Source organism: Aythya marila (genome assembly GCF_965140915.1).
Source record: "Aythya marila genome assembly, chromosome: 3".
Classification (NCBI taxonomy): domain Eukaryota; kingdom Metazoa; phylum Chordata; class Aves; order Anseriformes; family Anatidae; genus Aythya; species Aythya marila.
Genome location: NC_139044.1, coordinates 75,005,103 through 75,020,561, shown reverse-complemented (window position 1 = coordinate 75,020,561; position 15,459 = coordinate 75,005,103). Strand labels below are relative to the sequence as shown.

Sequence of the window (15,459 nt, the reverse complement as noted above, 5' to 3'; positions counted from 1 at the left end):
CAGGGAAAGTTTGTGCCTTAGACTGGCCTCCATGGATATCTGCGCAGAGTGGGGAGCTGCCAAATGATGGTCAATAATGGGAATAATCTGAAGAAAGTCTGTATTAAAACTCAGTCTTCCTGGGGTTTAGCCAGGCCAGACGAGCTGTGGGATTCATAACCTGCTTGTAATGGCTGGGCTCCAACCTCGTGGTTTTTGTTTTTTAAGAATGAAGCAGGGATCCCTCGACCACAGTTACCTCAGCAGTCCCAATGCTCCTGAGATGTGGGCATGTAGGCTACATACACATTTGTGTATTTGTTGTGGTGTTTGGAGAATCTAATTTTATTTATTTATTTATTTATTTATTTATTTATTTATTTATTTATTTATTGGGGTGGCAGTGGTGGTTCTTTTTTAATTTAAGTCACCATCTTTTGCACTTTCTTACCTCAGGAGTCTGTCTTCGGTTCCTTCGGTTAGAGACGAGCATTGACAATGTGTGACCCTGTTCATAGCACAGTCAGAGGCTTGCTATCAACGGCGGCTGGAACAGGTAGACCCTTAGGGCTGTGACCAGTTAATATTTAACCTTCTTGTGAACTCTGGCGCGGTTTTACTGTTCCAGCCTACTGGGAGCACCTGCTCAGGAGAGGAGTTTGGTACTGAATCACTGCTGAAAGTCTCCGTTAACCAGATGGTCAGCCTCATAAAGAGGTTAGACTCTGCTCTGCCACAATCTCTAGCAACGTTGGAGGGAGACCCAGTGCAAATGCAGCCCTTCCTACTGTGTTAATGTTTTGAAACAGGGCCTGTTCTAACCTTTGTCTTAGAAGGAAGATTTTTAATTATGTGGCGTTTGCTAAGTCTGGCTGTGTTATACCTGCAGCTGGTTTTGGCTGTGAAAACAGGCTGGGGCAGACAAGCTGGAGGAGCCATTCTGAGGCGAAGCATGAGGATGAACCACCACAGCTGGGAGATTCGGGCAATCCCTTTCCTTCCTACATCAGGGTTTAGTATCTCTGCCACCATCAGAATGGAGAGACTACACAGGTAGGAAATTATGTGCATATCTGCTGTTAGGGTCACCAAAAACTGTTTCCCAGGCTGAGGGGGAGAATGCCGCTATGGCACTTGTAGCATGCTGCAGATGCAGGACACATGTGGCTGAGGCATGCCAAAAGGTTGTTATAATACAAGCCATGGCATCGATTGCCTGCTGCTGTTGCACTGCTACATTATCTTGGTGCCTCATTAGGTGGGGAATAGCTCTGATTACTGAGCTCTGCTTGTTTGTGAAGTGACAAGTCAGGCTAATCAGCTGTGTGGGTGCAGTATTGGTTACAGGCTCACTGGGGGGGCATCCTTATCCTCTCCTCAATTATGTGCTTCCAGCAGCAGGGTTGGGCGCAGAAGTTTGTTCGTGGGCGCTTCTTCTCTAGAGATTATGGACAGAGAAGCCAGGCTAAATGGGGCACCGAGATAATCTTTTTTTAGCCTGTCATACTGAGAACGTAAATTGCAGCCTCGCAACTGGCACTTTTGCAGAGAGTAAGGAACACTTATTTCTCACCCTGCAGGATATGTGACAAGAGTGGGTGTGCAGTGATGATAAAGTCACCAAGTTAAGTACCAGGCCTGTGTGACTGATTTACAAATACCAGTGTGCTTTATTTACATAGACATGTAAACAACAGAAGGTAAACAACACCACCCAGCTCGGTCTAACAAACAGGCTGCTGCTGCTTCGCTTCAGAACCTGAGGTGTTTTATACATTTCACAGAAACTGTATTGACAGTGAACACAGGAGGACTACAAGGTTAGCTCGACTCTTTCGTCTTTGCACAGGAATTGCATGCAATGTGCATCGGCGTGACAGAACTGCACCACTGAGGCCACGAAACAAGCATACGTGAAGAACCCACTAAGAGCTTTTCTTAAGGTCAGATATGGCTTGAGTTAGCAAGATTTGTGTGTAGTGTCACTACAGCTGTTCTGTATTCTTACAGCACTTTCCATCCCAGGATCTGAAAGCGCTTTACGAGCAAACAGCAAATCTTTGCTGCATCCTTTGCAAACGATCCCATTTACACATAAGAAAACAGAGCGCCTTGAAACGGTGACTTTCCCAGAGCTCACGTTTAGTGGTCTAATTTCCCATCTCTGTGCCTTAAATATAGCACCGTTCTTCCTTCCCAATAGTATATAACTTCTTGCTATTTTAGGACACGCTTTCAAAGTTAAGGTAAGGCTCCTTCTGCTGCGAGTAGAAGGGCAGCGGATGGTCCCAGTCACCACTGAAGCTGTTTAGCTTCAATGACGCCTCTGCTGAAAGAGGAGCCAACTACTGTGCAATACATTGCACCCATCCCCAAGCTTTTTCAAGTTTGTCCAAAAATGGAATTCATGATAACATCTGCTGCAAAAGAAAAACTATTTGAAAACAACTGTGCTGATCTGCTGTCTTGCAAATTTAAATGCAACAGTAAGCCAAACACACGCTGTGTTTTACTTTGACTAAATATTTCAAATGGAAATGTTACACTAAATTTGCAAGACAGAAAAATACCCAGTGGAATAATTAAGAGTTCAGAAACTACGCTGCTTTGTGTCAAGGAATGAGTTTCCTTATAGTTTAGCAGCAACAGCATCAGCTAGGGCTTGAACAGGATTTAATTCTTAGCTGTAAATTCACATTTTGTTTCCACACACATTTCTTGAAAAAACATATCGGCAGGTGTTGATATTTTTTTTTTTATTGCAGATGTGTCTGCAAAGTGATCACCATGGCTTGAATCCAATGCTGGTTCCACTTTTCTACCTGTTTTTGACACGAATAGCAAGTTAGGCTCAGCTCAAAAACTAGATCAAATTCAAGCATCTAAGAACTGCTGTGAAAAAGCAGCTGGGCAGGTGAGATTGAACATGATATTTAAATGCTCAGCTGCCTTCTCTTGTGCACTTCATGCTTCAAGTAGTTTTACTTCTACCCTCCCAAGAAGAACTATCGTGATGCCCTATCTTCAGTTTTCATAGGAAAGGAACTGAAGCACCACAACCTTAAGATACAACAACCTTAAGATACAACATATACAGCTGTCAGTACAACTGCATATAAAATAGAGGGAGAAAGAGTTTTTTTTCTTAAACAGGCATTTCTGCAGTAATGTTTTTGTTGTTTTTTTTTTTTTTCTCCTTTCAATTCCACAGGTGCAAAGGAAACTTAAGAAATTCTCCTTAAATAAAAGCTATGTACAAATTGCACACATTGCAAACGGAGCACTGAGATCAGTTACAGAAAATAAGATATACAGTCTTCACTGATAACATCTCTCTTGCTATAAACAGTGATAAACAGCATATGCTTTCTTCAGATGTCAGAACCCAGCAAGACTGCAATATTATGTACACAGGGTTTGTTTGCCTTCTGCCTTCCACAGCAGAATCCTTTAAAACTCTGTTTTCACTTCGGAAGCTGTGCAGCGACATTCCTGTGCACCACGTCTCTCTTGCTCAGCACATCACAAGAGAGCTGTCATTGCTGTCTGGCTTATTGGTTTGAGGCAGTCTCTGGGGGTTGAGTAACCCTCGCTCCCTAGTGAATTCGTCTGAGGTTTCTGGTAGTCCGTACTGTAGCTCACAGAGGTCAGAATACTGTTAACTTTAGGTTTATCATAGTTTATTACACTCTGGGGTGTCTGATAGTCTCCGTTCCTCATATCGGTTTTGCATGAGCTAGAGAAACTGCCGGCGGAGAGGGAATGCTTCTGCGACGAGATTACAGGTACGTTGTAGCCGTTTTCAGAGGGGAAGTTATTTTCTCTGGTGACGTGCCGCTCTATGATTGGGGTGGCGTATTCAGGTTCTTGGCTGGTCAGGGGCAGCGCGTATTCGTGCCGGTTAGCTCTGAGCGGACAGTGGTAGTGGTTTTCAAACTCTGCGCTCCCCCTTCTTCCCTCCTCTTCAGTGTCCATGGGTCTGAAAGTAGATCCTTTCCGTGTTACTGTTCCAGTTCCAATCATGAGAGGCTGCTGATAATCTAAAAAGAAGTATGAGCTGCTCAATAGTACATAGGTGGATTATTTTACGTAGTAGATGGCAGAAAATGACTTGGTTATTATATCGGATCTGTGATTACCAAGGATGCGAAGAAACATTGCCCCAGGTCTGGCTCTGCACCCTCCTTCAGTGCAAGCACTGCAGAGCCTGGCAGAAGCTGCTCTGCGGAGGAGCTCCAATCTGCCAGCCCTTGCCTCGCTCCCTGCCTGCCTTTCCCCATCTACCCCCCCAAACACATTATCATCGTTTCTGGAGTATACTCCAAAGCCCTAAAAAAAGGCAGAAGTTAACAAAATATCACCAGCAAGCCAGAGAGAGGACTTTGCACGAAGTTCCACGGAGGAGAAGTTCTCAAAGCACGCGTTCGTTCCACTTTGGGAATAATTAAGATGCCGGGAGGATTCTTAACGAGCGCAAGTGCCGGCTCTATTTAAAAGGAATCTCACAGTAGCTGACTGACAGGGAAGATAAAGTTAGGCGGAATGGCAGCCAAGAGAGTCAAGGGAAGTGTGAAATGTGTGAAGTCAGCTCAGAGCTGAAGCGTGCGCACGAGGGGGGCAAGCCAGAAGGCGAGCAGCAGGAGCAGCGCGGCCGGGGGAATGGGATGGTTAACCCCACCGAGGGGATGGCTAACCCCACCGAGGGGGCAGAACTGCACTGGCCACGGGGAAAGAACCTGAGCAGGAGCATGCAGTGAGACCCAGGGAGTGCAGCCTGCTCGTGAAGTGCATATACACGCCTCTAGTCAAAGAGGATAGCAGGCTGCCGTGTAGGAGAGAGATCTGAGCTAACCGGGTTTTCAAAACATCACGGAAAATTATCATGAGGGAATTCAGCCTTCCAACTTTTTCACTTTGGTGCTAGTGAAAATCGCTTCCTGATAGATACGGCGGCCTGAACAGCTCCAGTAAGTGACACTGATAAAGTATTGTATTTTGGCGCAGGCGTGAAGAAAGTTAGCTCAGTTTCTGTTTTGGCATCATAGTTCATCTGACATGAGCGTCAAATTCAATCCCATATGTCCTGTGAAAGATTTTTCTGGCAGTTCCTGGCGACTTCCCAAACTTCAGCATGTAGGGTGAAGGTGTTAGGATATGTCACTAAGTGATGCAGCTCTCGCCAGCATTGCTGCTGCTACTCTGAGTAATCTCACTCGCTCAGCAAGAAGCGTCCCCACTTGCTCTGGGCTGCCATGAGGAGCAGCAAACAGCAGGGAATTTCGAGGGGAACAATTTCACGTGGGATGGTGCCCTACATGCAAGGTGCATGCCCTCTGCAATTTAATTGTGAAATAGTGTTTGCTGCACATTTCTGGGCTGTACTCACAGTTTTTATTTCATGTTTCTTATTTTTAAGGAGGCTGTAGGTGAAATGCAAAGCCTTGGGAGCTGTCAGGACAGAAGGAGAGGTATGAATTTTCACACTGCAGGAGGAAAGGCTGGGGAGAACAGAGGCTCCCTGCACACAGCCAGGGTAGCTGGATAACCATGAGTTTTAAGGAACCTTTGCTCACACCCTTTCCTTCATGAAATAAAACTGCTTTATAGGTCTCTGCATATTTATATTGAAAGTTTCTGTAAAGCATTCAAACTGTCTTTGACAGATATCCAGGGATAGCACCATATGGAATTACAATGATTTTTTTTTTTTTTTTTCCTTTTAATAGATTTCTCTCTGAGAAGCACATTGGAGAAATCCTCAGGAATTAAGGAATTCCTAATGTCTGAAGGTTGGAAACAGAAAACTAATTTTTCAGGAAGATTGCTGATGACTGCTACCATAAAATGGCTGTTTGGTCTAGCCTTTCCAGACAGAGAAAAACAGTCAGAGATAAGATTTGCTAAGAGGATGAATTAAGAACCCACCCGTTTGGGATACAAATAGTACTGATGCAGGGATCTGCTCTATCCAGACAGTGACCTGAGTGACCTGGAGCCAAGGCAGAAGAGGAGAGGAGCACTGTGGTGTTCTTTTCTGCTCTCTCATCTACCCACTGCTACTTCAGGAGGTCTCATCTCCAAAATAGTTCAGGCACCAGGACCACTGCACACAGGTCTCAGCACGACGTCCAGCTGGGCATGAAATCCCACCACAAACCAACTAAGCAATTTTTCTATTTGATCAGCAGCAAGAGGCATTCTATTTTGTACCCCTGCCAGAGATGTTTGAGTTTAAGCAGAAACACAGAAATTAGTCAGCAAAGTCAAACTACTCTATCCTAGGCACACCCTTGCACTGCATCTCTGCCTGAGTGCCTTCCATGCTTACCTTGAATTGTAAGTATTTCAGAGTGAGGGATTTTTTTGCCAATACCTACAAGAAAAAAATCCTATAAAAGAGAAGGTTCAGCTAGTGTCCTCCCCCCAGTGCTGCTTCACTATACGTCTGGGATAGAAAGAGATAAATCTGTTCCTTGGCCTCAGCTTTCATGGAAATTGGAGCTTCTAATATTGCTGGTCTGTCGCTCCTTGTTACCCATTCTGTGCACAAAATAAAGTGAGTATATCGGGGGGCGGAGTGACTGTTACCTGCCATGTCACTTGTGACCAGATCTAGTTTTTGCGGTGTCTCCTTCTCATTACTATAGCTAATGGTAAATTCAGTCGACTGATGTCGGGTGAAGGGCTGCTTGATTTGTTTCCAACAACCTGTGATAAAGAAATAAAAATAGAAGACATCAGAAAGCTAAATGCTTAAAATCAGAAGGCTGATCAGAAAGTTAAATTGTTGTTGTACTCATTGCTGTCAAAAAAAAAAAAAAAAAAAAAAAGCCCCCTAAATTTGGAGGGTGAGAAAGTGAATTATCAGCTGAGATTTTCAAGTAAAAACTATGCTATGTAGATGATTTTTCTCATTTGTCTTTCTTGTCAAGAAGGGCTTAAACTCTGTAGGTGCCTATATTTATACCTTAACAAGGTGTATCAGTAAAATACCAGCTTTAAACAGCTGAATTATTTAAGTAGCAAAAATAATGCTTGAATTTTTTTTATTTTTTTTTTTTCAGTAGCATGATATAGTTTCTGTTTACCTGATATCTCATCACCTGCACCTATCAATTAATTTGTTCTCACAACATCCTCGTGAGGCAGAAGAAAGAACATCCGCAGTGTCAGTTCCCTGCCTGCTTCCTGTAACGTGAGGTTTATGGAGGTGATGAGAGGTTTATGGAGAGGTGGGGACAGCTCCCAGCTTGCTGAGTCCCAAGCCTGGTTCACAGTGTTTAGGAGCTTGATTTATGGAGCGCATACTCTACAAATGAACTGAGTGGGTAAGAGGCTATCTCCAATTTCATGGGATTTGTCCTCATTAGCAAGTAAGAAAGGATTATGATGTGACCTTGAAAAACCATATTAGAAAATATGATGTTAAGTACAAATTAATTTTCTAATGAGGGTGAGCTGAAATGGGTAACAGAGTCCCTTTCCCTGTTGTCAGCACCTGCTGAGGGATGAAATTCTGGAGCTGAGCTGTTGCAAGAGACGTGTCAAGAGACACACAAATGGTTTAGTGGTTTCTTTTTTTATGGAAAGCCGAGATTCAGAAGGATATTCCTCTGCAGAGTTGGCCCACCAGGAAAAACAGCTAAACCCCAACTTCCAGGCTGGGAAGAGATCCTGCCCTAGAAAGCATAATTGAGCAAGACAAAGTATGTTACTTCACCAGGGTTTTGCAGGCATCAACTAAAGCAGAGTCCTCAAGCCAATCTTCTGCTCTGATTTTACATGTGAAGTACAAATCAGTTTTGATAAGCTTCATAAATACAGTCCCAATCAGGGAGGGCAGCAAGATGGAAACACTAAAGCCATAAAAAATTTATTAGCCCTTGCTCTCTTGGAGAACAGCAATCCCCTCTGCTGTGGGGAAAAGGAGGAAAGTAGCAATTTTCTGCAAAATAGGTGTTTTGGAGGAGCGAAGGAAAGGGAGGGCACCTGGGAGCACTCTTATATGCTAATTTATGCGCCTGGTATAATAGATCTTTTGCTAATTGCCTTTCTGTCATAGAAACCAAATTACATTGTTTCTCTGGGCACTGTGCTAGGATGACACAAGTGGGACTATCGCTTGCCATTTCCCTTGTATGAAATAGTGAATTTGAATGAGGGAACGTGGCTGTTCTTTGAGAAGCATTTCACGTGCAGTGGCATAAAACCCTTCCCATTGGCCCAGCAGACACGACAGGACAGGGTAAAGCTCACCGTTCTCCACTAACCTGATTTCTGAGCATTGGAAAATCCATAAGAAAGTCCTTTGGCTTCTTGCCTGCGAGAAGAGGAAAGCATTTATAAACTTCTGCACTCACAGCATTTCATCTTCACTCCTTTGCTTCAGCAGAGAATCTGTGTTTAGCAGCTGAGAACAACTGTTCGCTTTTAGTTTCTGGAGGATGGCGTTTATTAGACTGCAAGGCATGCAAACCAGGATTTTGACGCTCGGTTATTTCCCCATCTGTATGTACGTCCTGAGTGCTGCTGTTCAAGCTCCTTCTGTCTGGCACTCGTTGAGCTGATGTGTGCATGTCCTTATCTGTCACTCTAGGTTATATTTGGGGTCTGCTCTTCTGAATTCTTTGACTAGTTTGTAGATTTTACTGGAAATTCAGGGCAGGGCTGGATGCTGCTAGAGAAGCAGCAGCATTGCTGGAGCTTTGCTTTTACTTCCAAATCCCTACCTGCTGACAGATGCATTTCCCTGTTCTGCATTCGAAGGCAGGTTTGTAGGAAAGGACAGCTAGTGGGACCCAAAGCTAGCAATGCTTCTTCCAATCCTCTGACTTGTGAAATGAAGTGGCTTAGTTTTATCTGCTTATCTCAGTGTGTGTGTGCAACTCCTTATAGATCGGCTGCAATTTCAGCCTGCACGGTTAAGTGCCCTCAGTGACCAGGAAGCAGAAACACAACAGGAGAAAAAGGAGGGAAAACGCTTCAGATAGCTCAGACGTTCCCCTTACTGAATTTTTGCTCTGGTTTGGTGTGCAAACTGTTCCATCTTTGACTTCACCACGTCTTAGCACTTGTGGGTATACGTAGGCTGAAGGGACCAGCCAGTTGCATTGACTGTAAATTAGGGGGTGCAGTTGTGATTTAGTTCACCTTGGGTTTCGTCTGACCAGGGGTTGGTTGAGAAGTACAATTTACAGAGACCCAGCGTGGGTTCTGTTTGGAAGGATGACTTCCAAAAGATATTAATTTCCAGTTTCCTGGTAGAGAGGCTCTGGAAAGAGGGCATGTAGTTGGAAGCACCAGCTAGGTAGCCACAAATACCTCCAATGACAAAAGACAGTATCTTACTTTCGTAGGGCTGCACAGATACAAATTCCAGAGAACAGGAACAGACACAGCACTATGAGGATTGGGACAATTATAGCTGTAAGCTTTAAGCCTGCATGAAGAAATAAATGGATAAAAGTTAAAAAGGCAAATTACTCTGAAGCTAGATATTTTTTACTGCAGAGAACACAGCAAAAGGCAGATAATCTTGCAAGAATGCTCCTTGCGAGAGGGCAAGAAGATGTAAAATCATAAAACTGCAAAACTGCTCCTCAGCCATTCTTAGCTGCCATGTACAGTGCTGAGTCAGAAGAGTTAATTGCATTTCTCAAGGCTGACACTTGGTTTACTATCTATACACATCCTTGCAAAGAGCAGCTCTTTCTTATTACATGCTAGGTAACTTTTTTTAAAGGCCCCTTACAGCAACGCTGTTTTCAGTTGCTTATGAAGCTGCTAAATAAAGCTGCGATTCTCTATGCCGAGTATCTGGCTCCCGCTGAACTGGTTGAAACATTTCACTCAAAATAGTTCAAAGATTTCCAAGACTGGAGACAGGGAAAAATGTTTTGCTTGTATTAAACAAAAATGGTTTTGAGCAGGGATTTGGGAATTATCTGCGGGGTGGCTTTTGTGTCAGGAGTGTGCATTTCGCTATTCCTGCAGACACTTACAAGGCTTTGAGAATAAGGCAGTGCACATGTCCACAGGGTATTTACAATTTAGCAGATAAAATCTCTAAAGATCTCATTTTCAGTGAAGATGGATAAAATTTACCCATATCACTGCACAGATGAACTGAGCTTTCTCTTGGCAAGAGAAATGAAGTTTCAAATCTTTTTTTTCTTATAGTGATCACTTCTTGCAACCAGTTTGAGACAGCACTACAACCATCAGCTACCCAACTGGTAGCAGCGTTTGGTGTGGTGGGTCTCAATTCCTGCCTGGCTATGGATCCACCAGATAGCCTAAACAACAAATTTTATCTGTTTGCTTTATTAAGATCTAAGAAGCTACCTCCACAACATTAAAGGATAAAGATTGCAAACTAAGGCACTGAGGGAGAAGTATGGGAATGTAGCTTGTCTGAGACCCATGAACATAAGCATTATGAAAAAATGTTTAATTACATGATTGTGCACTACTGTACGGTGCTTGGTGCTGGGGACCTGCTCTGGGAGGAGTAATGCTTGATCTGGGAGGAGTTAAGGTAACACTTTTGTGAGACCACTGTCTCGTATGTTACAAAAATTAGAAAATAGAGGGAGGGAGTGAAGAAGACGAGAGCTCCTCCAAAAGTGCTAATGAGCGTTCAGCATAGTCCATTGAGCCTACCAAGCACAGAAAATAACCAACGTGACAGGGAAAAGAAAGCCTGATATTTCTCACATCAAGGAAATTAAGGCTTTCCATTTTTTTCTGTGCCTTAAGACAAAAACAAGCCATGCTCCTCCCTATTCTCTCTGTAGTTAATCATTAAAAAAGTCTGAAGGTAAAATAAAAGTTTTGATTTGTGAGAAACTTTAAAGTTTACTCAGGCTGGGATGAAGACATGATGTATCGTAGAGAAAATGTAGTGATGTGTAGCATTACCTAAATTGGTTTCTTCTGATGGGATGGGCTCTGTAACAGTTCTGTCTTCTTTTCCGAGGGACGTTTCAGTGCTCTGACTTGTTTTTTGCCACATTGAATGCGTAAATGAACTGTTCACTGCAACAGAGAGCAGGGGATCAGTTGTGTCATGGTAGCACGGTGCACTTTTGGGGCACTGTGCCTGGGAAGCACTGCTTACCCCATACCTTGCATTATTCGACAGCCGATCAGCTCAAGCTTGAGTGCTATGCGTTGGTTCCAAGTCTGAGGGATGATCCGCACGTAGCGGGCCACTATCGGGGGGATGAAATTATTGCGCACGATGTCACCAGAATTGGAGTTGCCTTGGAATATCTGCAACAAAATGCAAGCACGTTATTTGCTGTGTTTTAAACGTCTTTCTCAAAAATGCTCCTGACTTCCACCTTCTATCATTTTCGTTATGCAAAACCAAATATATCGATCATCTGGGATGTAGCCACAAGACTTTTGGAAATGGGAGCTCTGAAGAGAAACAGTCTTTTCAGTTCTGACAGACGATCACATTTTCCTATTAACTTGGAGAAGAAAGATGATCATTCTTTTCAATTCTGTGTAATTTCTAGTTAATGTATGCTGGTATAATGCTATCATTTTTTATTTAATAGCACTGCAGTGCCCTTCCTTGGGCAATGGGGGATACAAATGTAAAAAGAAAAATAACCCGACCAAAGTATTTATTTATTTAAAGTGAAATATTTTTAGACATTTTAGTAAATTTGTCAGCTTTCTGTACCAAGATTGAAGACTGCCTATTAGCTATGTAGCTGTATCTCTTTCTCTCTGTACTTATACAGTGTTTCCCAGGATCGGTTCAGCCTGCATGCAGAACAGTAGCCCTTGCAAAATTAGTTCTTGGAGATGTTTCGGCATGGTCTATGCGAATTTAAGAGCCTGATCAGATAGGGAAGCAAGCTCAGCATATCTTAGATAAGACAGCAGGCCACACAGGGTTCAGATGGGACAGGTTTTGTCATGCTCCATAGCTGAAACACATCATATATAATAATACTTCCATAATTTTATTTGTAAATAACAATTAACACTGGAAAACTGCAAAACAGCAGATTTTAAATGGCTAGCATCCAAGAAGTTCACCTGTTACTAGGTTGACTTTTCACTTTTTGGGCCAACATCCCCTAAGTTTAACATTTATCACTTAAAAAATCTTAAGCCAATTAACATTGTGCAGTGACATTCCTTTCTGTACAAGCTAAGAAAATCAGAGCTATTAGAAATCTCTCCACAGGTCTCACAAGTTTCTAAAAACTAGAGTCAAGACTCAGGACCAGGTGAAGCCTTACCCTGGAACAAGCTAATCTCCCCCAAAAAGGATTAGTGATCTGGAGCTGCAGGAGCAGAGGGGCTTTTGAAACATGAGTTTTTCACAGAAACGTGTTTGCATACCGACTTGTGCAGCACACCCACTGCTTGCAGGAGCTAGTTGCACTGCTTTTATCAGTTCATTGTCAAAATCATACGGAGTCTGTGACAGCTGTTGTGTGTACAGGTTTTTCGGTTTATGAGCATTTATTTTTAAAGTGCAATGATATTGATTCCTACAGACTTTTGTCAGGAGAGTCATGCCTGTGTGGGGCAGGAAATGGGGCAGCCCCCAACGTCACCCAAAGAGAAGCTCAGTCTGCAGGTGCAGCTCCACCAGCAGAGCTGTGCTTCTCCCCATGACGGCTGTTTTGCTTTTGTGCTCTTTTTTTTTGCACCATCCTGGTGCATTTAAAGCTGAACCTCAGCTTTGCTGATACAGTACAACTGCTGAGCTGAGCTAAATACTTGTCCAAATAGCCTTTTGTACAGCTTCAATTACACTTTTTTTTTTTAAATAAAAATGCTACACACACTCACATGCCTCTGTATATCTCAGGACTTCAGCAAGCCCTGGATAGATTCCTTGTTTCGACAAGCTCTCTATCTACTCCGTAGCTGTAAATTACCCTGGTGAAGGCTGTCCAAGTCCAGACAAGTTTGAAACTCCTAATCTTTCTTGACACTGAAAGCCTGTCCTTCAATGTCAAGGCAGAATATGTATTTTTTTCTCTGTGCTTTTCCCACTTTCTCTTACCTTTTCTTCATTGCTTAGAATTCCTTTGTAAGTTCTCCATTTCGAGTTGTTATTTTTGTAGTTCATTATAAATGTCTTTACATAAAAGTTAAAATTCAGTGTAGTAGATCCAGAACCAGTGGTTTTAATTCCTAGTAACAGAATGCAGAAGACATTTTCAAGTTAGGTTTCCTTCTCAAAGGAAGATTTTCAAATGCAAACACACAAGAAAAAACAATTCAGAGACCTTTGCCTTCAAAGCCTTAATTTACTTTTCAAACTATGTTTGGAATTCAAGGGTTGTCACTAAGTTTAAAAGTTGGGGCAAGAATGGAAATCATCGCTCAACTGTGAATTTCAAAAAACAGAGCTTTAAACAGAACCCAAGTTAATGACTCCAAAAATGGTAATAGTTTGTTTGTGTTTTGACATTATGGTCAATACCAGAAGTCTTTACACTTTCAGCAGCAACTTTAATTTACTTTTTTAATCACTAAACCTGGAGTTGAAAACAGGAATCTCTTTCACCAGGGCCATTATTTCAAATTCTGTGACTTTGAAACCTTTCTTATTGATTTAAGAAAAACATTCTCAATAGATCCTAAGCAATCATTTACTATACATCCAGATTCTACTGGTCTCTGTGTAAATATTTTGTTCTGAGCCTACAGCATCCTTACAAATCATGCATGTATTAAAGTGAGTCCAACCCTTTATTATTATAGGAAGACCAGTCTTGTGAATTGCTGTGATTTTTTTAATATGAAAACAATATCCCTTGATACATAGCATTTATTGAAAGAAAGATTGCATTAGTGCATTATTAGCTTTTCAGCTGTATTGGGTTCTTTCTCCAGCAGAAAAAACAGCTTCTAATAATCAGTGTGATCTACCTGTTATTCTCTTCTTCTCTCCCAAGTCTATCTCTAACCATTCACGGTTACTGCTGTGGTTAGAGGCCCAGGCCAGCCCCTGGACTTGAAGCCAAGCCTTGTCAGGAGACCACTGGAACAGTTGTCCAAATTCGTTGGTCTCCTCCCAGTAGGAAGACGCAGTGATCTGGCTCTTGGAGAGGAATGCTTCATCCAGACTGAGGGATTTATTGCAGCCTAGGAGTCCCAACACAGACAGACATAAGCAGTTATTTTGTGCTTTCACAGCATATTTTTACATTAGGCTAGCAACATATGAAGACCGCCCACAACAGCCAAGTCAGATGTTGCCTAATCTGGTGCTAACCTGATGCTGTCCATTAACTGTGGTGTTTGCCAGTCAATTTATAGTGGATAATGCAGTAGTGGGATGGAGTCCCTCTCCATTACCAACTCAGATCCTACATACACAACACCTTCTGACTACATCTGTTATTTTTAATTTGCCCTTTTGTTTTTTAATCTCTGAATATTTTTATTGTTGTTCATGTGAAGACTACTTATATTTATTTATTTATTTTTCCTTCTGAAACATAATATTTGTGTTTAGAGTTTGGCATTCACTAATTTTGCTGTACAAAACTTTTCTAAGATGAAGGCACTGTACTGAAAGGAACACTTTACTGTAAATATTTCACCATTTTCACCTGCAGTGAGGACTAGGAAAGTTACTCATTAGAGAAGCTCCTTGATACTGCTGCCAAGAGGTGATATCATGAAGGTAATAGCTGCAGGCAAGTATTATAAAATCCACCAAAGAACCCACAAAATTCTACACATCAAGGTTCCTCAGAAAAAACGGGCCAATGTGATATGGTTTCAATGAAGTTAAAAATAATTTCCTGGCAATTTCAAAGGCCTATCTATGTTCAACAGTTTTCAGTGGAACAGTAAATGATTTTATCTAAAATGACTGAAATATAACTCGAATGAATGAGCACGAACTTTTCCCCCCTCTTTGCTGTGTTTTATGTAAATTAACAGCTTGACGGATTAAAGATGCTTTTGCTTCTTTGAAACTCATAAACAAAGGTAGCTCTGTGTAAGTTCAATGTAAATATATTTTCATTCCTCTGTGTGTTTTAGTTCTGGGATAATGAAGATGGAACTTATAAATATCTGAAGAAAAACTGCTTTCATTTTCTGCCACCTAAAGTACATAAAAATAGAATTATCTGATTGCCATTTTTCATATGCGAGCACCAGAAACGTAGCATCAGAATGCTATTTCTGTTTCTCATCTATGTGCATATGACCTATTCCTATTCTATTTTTTTCTAGCTCACTTCATATCCCCTCATTATTTTTTTTTTTTATCCAACTTGCCAATTTAAAAAATTGTTGTCCTAAAATATCCTTACTGGACACAATCTAACATTTACAATCTGATTACTTTTCAAAACTTTTAGGAAAATACTTAAATAAAAAGGTAAAATGTGAACATATAAGAAGAAAGGCATTATTCTTACCATTTGAAGTAAATATAAACCGCTTATCTGACAAGGAACCACTGTAAGAAAAAAAGAAAGT

At 41.8% G+C, this 15,459-nt stretch overlaps 1 protein-coding gene across 1 annotated transcript in view; it reads right to left on the bottom strand.

Annotated features, from left to right (window-relative positions):
* Nucleotides 1-1,632: 1,632 nt before the first annotated feature.
* Nucleotides 1,633-15,459, bottom strand: part of DCBLD1 (discoidin, CUB and LCCL domain containing 1) — a gene marked incomplete at its 5' end in the record, with an annotated part of 48,694 nt that continues 34,867 nt past the window's right edge. The window contains 10 exons of the mRNA XM_082756651.1: nt 1,633-4,019; nt 6,308-6,352; nt 6,568-6,687; nt 8,250-8,299; nt 9,328-9,418; nt 10,900-11,016; nt 11,106-11,253; nt 13,019-13,149; nt 13,891-14,106; nt 15,399-15,439. Coding sequence (XP_082612777.1) covers nt 3,502-4,019; nt 6,308-6,352; nt 6,568-6,687; nt 8,250-8,299; nt 9,328-9,418; nt 10,900-11,016; nt 11,106-11,253; nt 13,019-13,149; nt 13,891-14,106; nt 15,399-15,439 — 1,477 coding nt within the window. The 3' untranslated portion in view covers nt 1,633-3,501. The remainder of the gene's footprint in view (nt 4,020-6,307; nt 6,353-6,567; nt 6,688-8,249; nt 8,300-9,327; nt 9,419-10,899; nt 11,017-11,105; nt 11,254-13,018; nt 13,150-13,890; nt 14,107-15,398; nt 15,440-15,459) is intronic.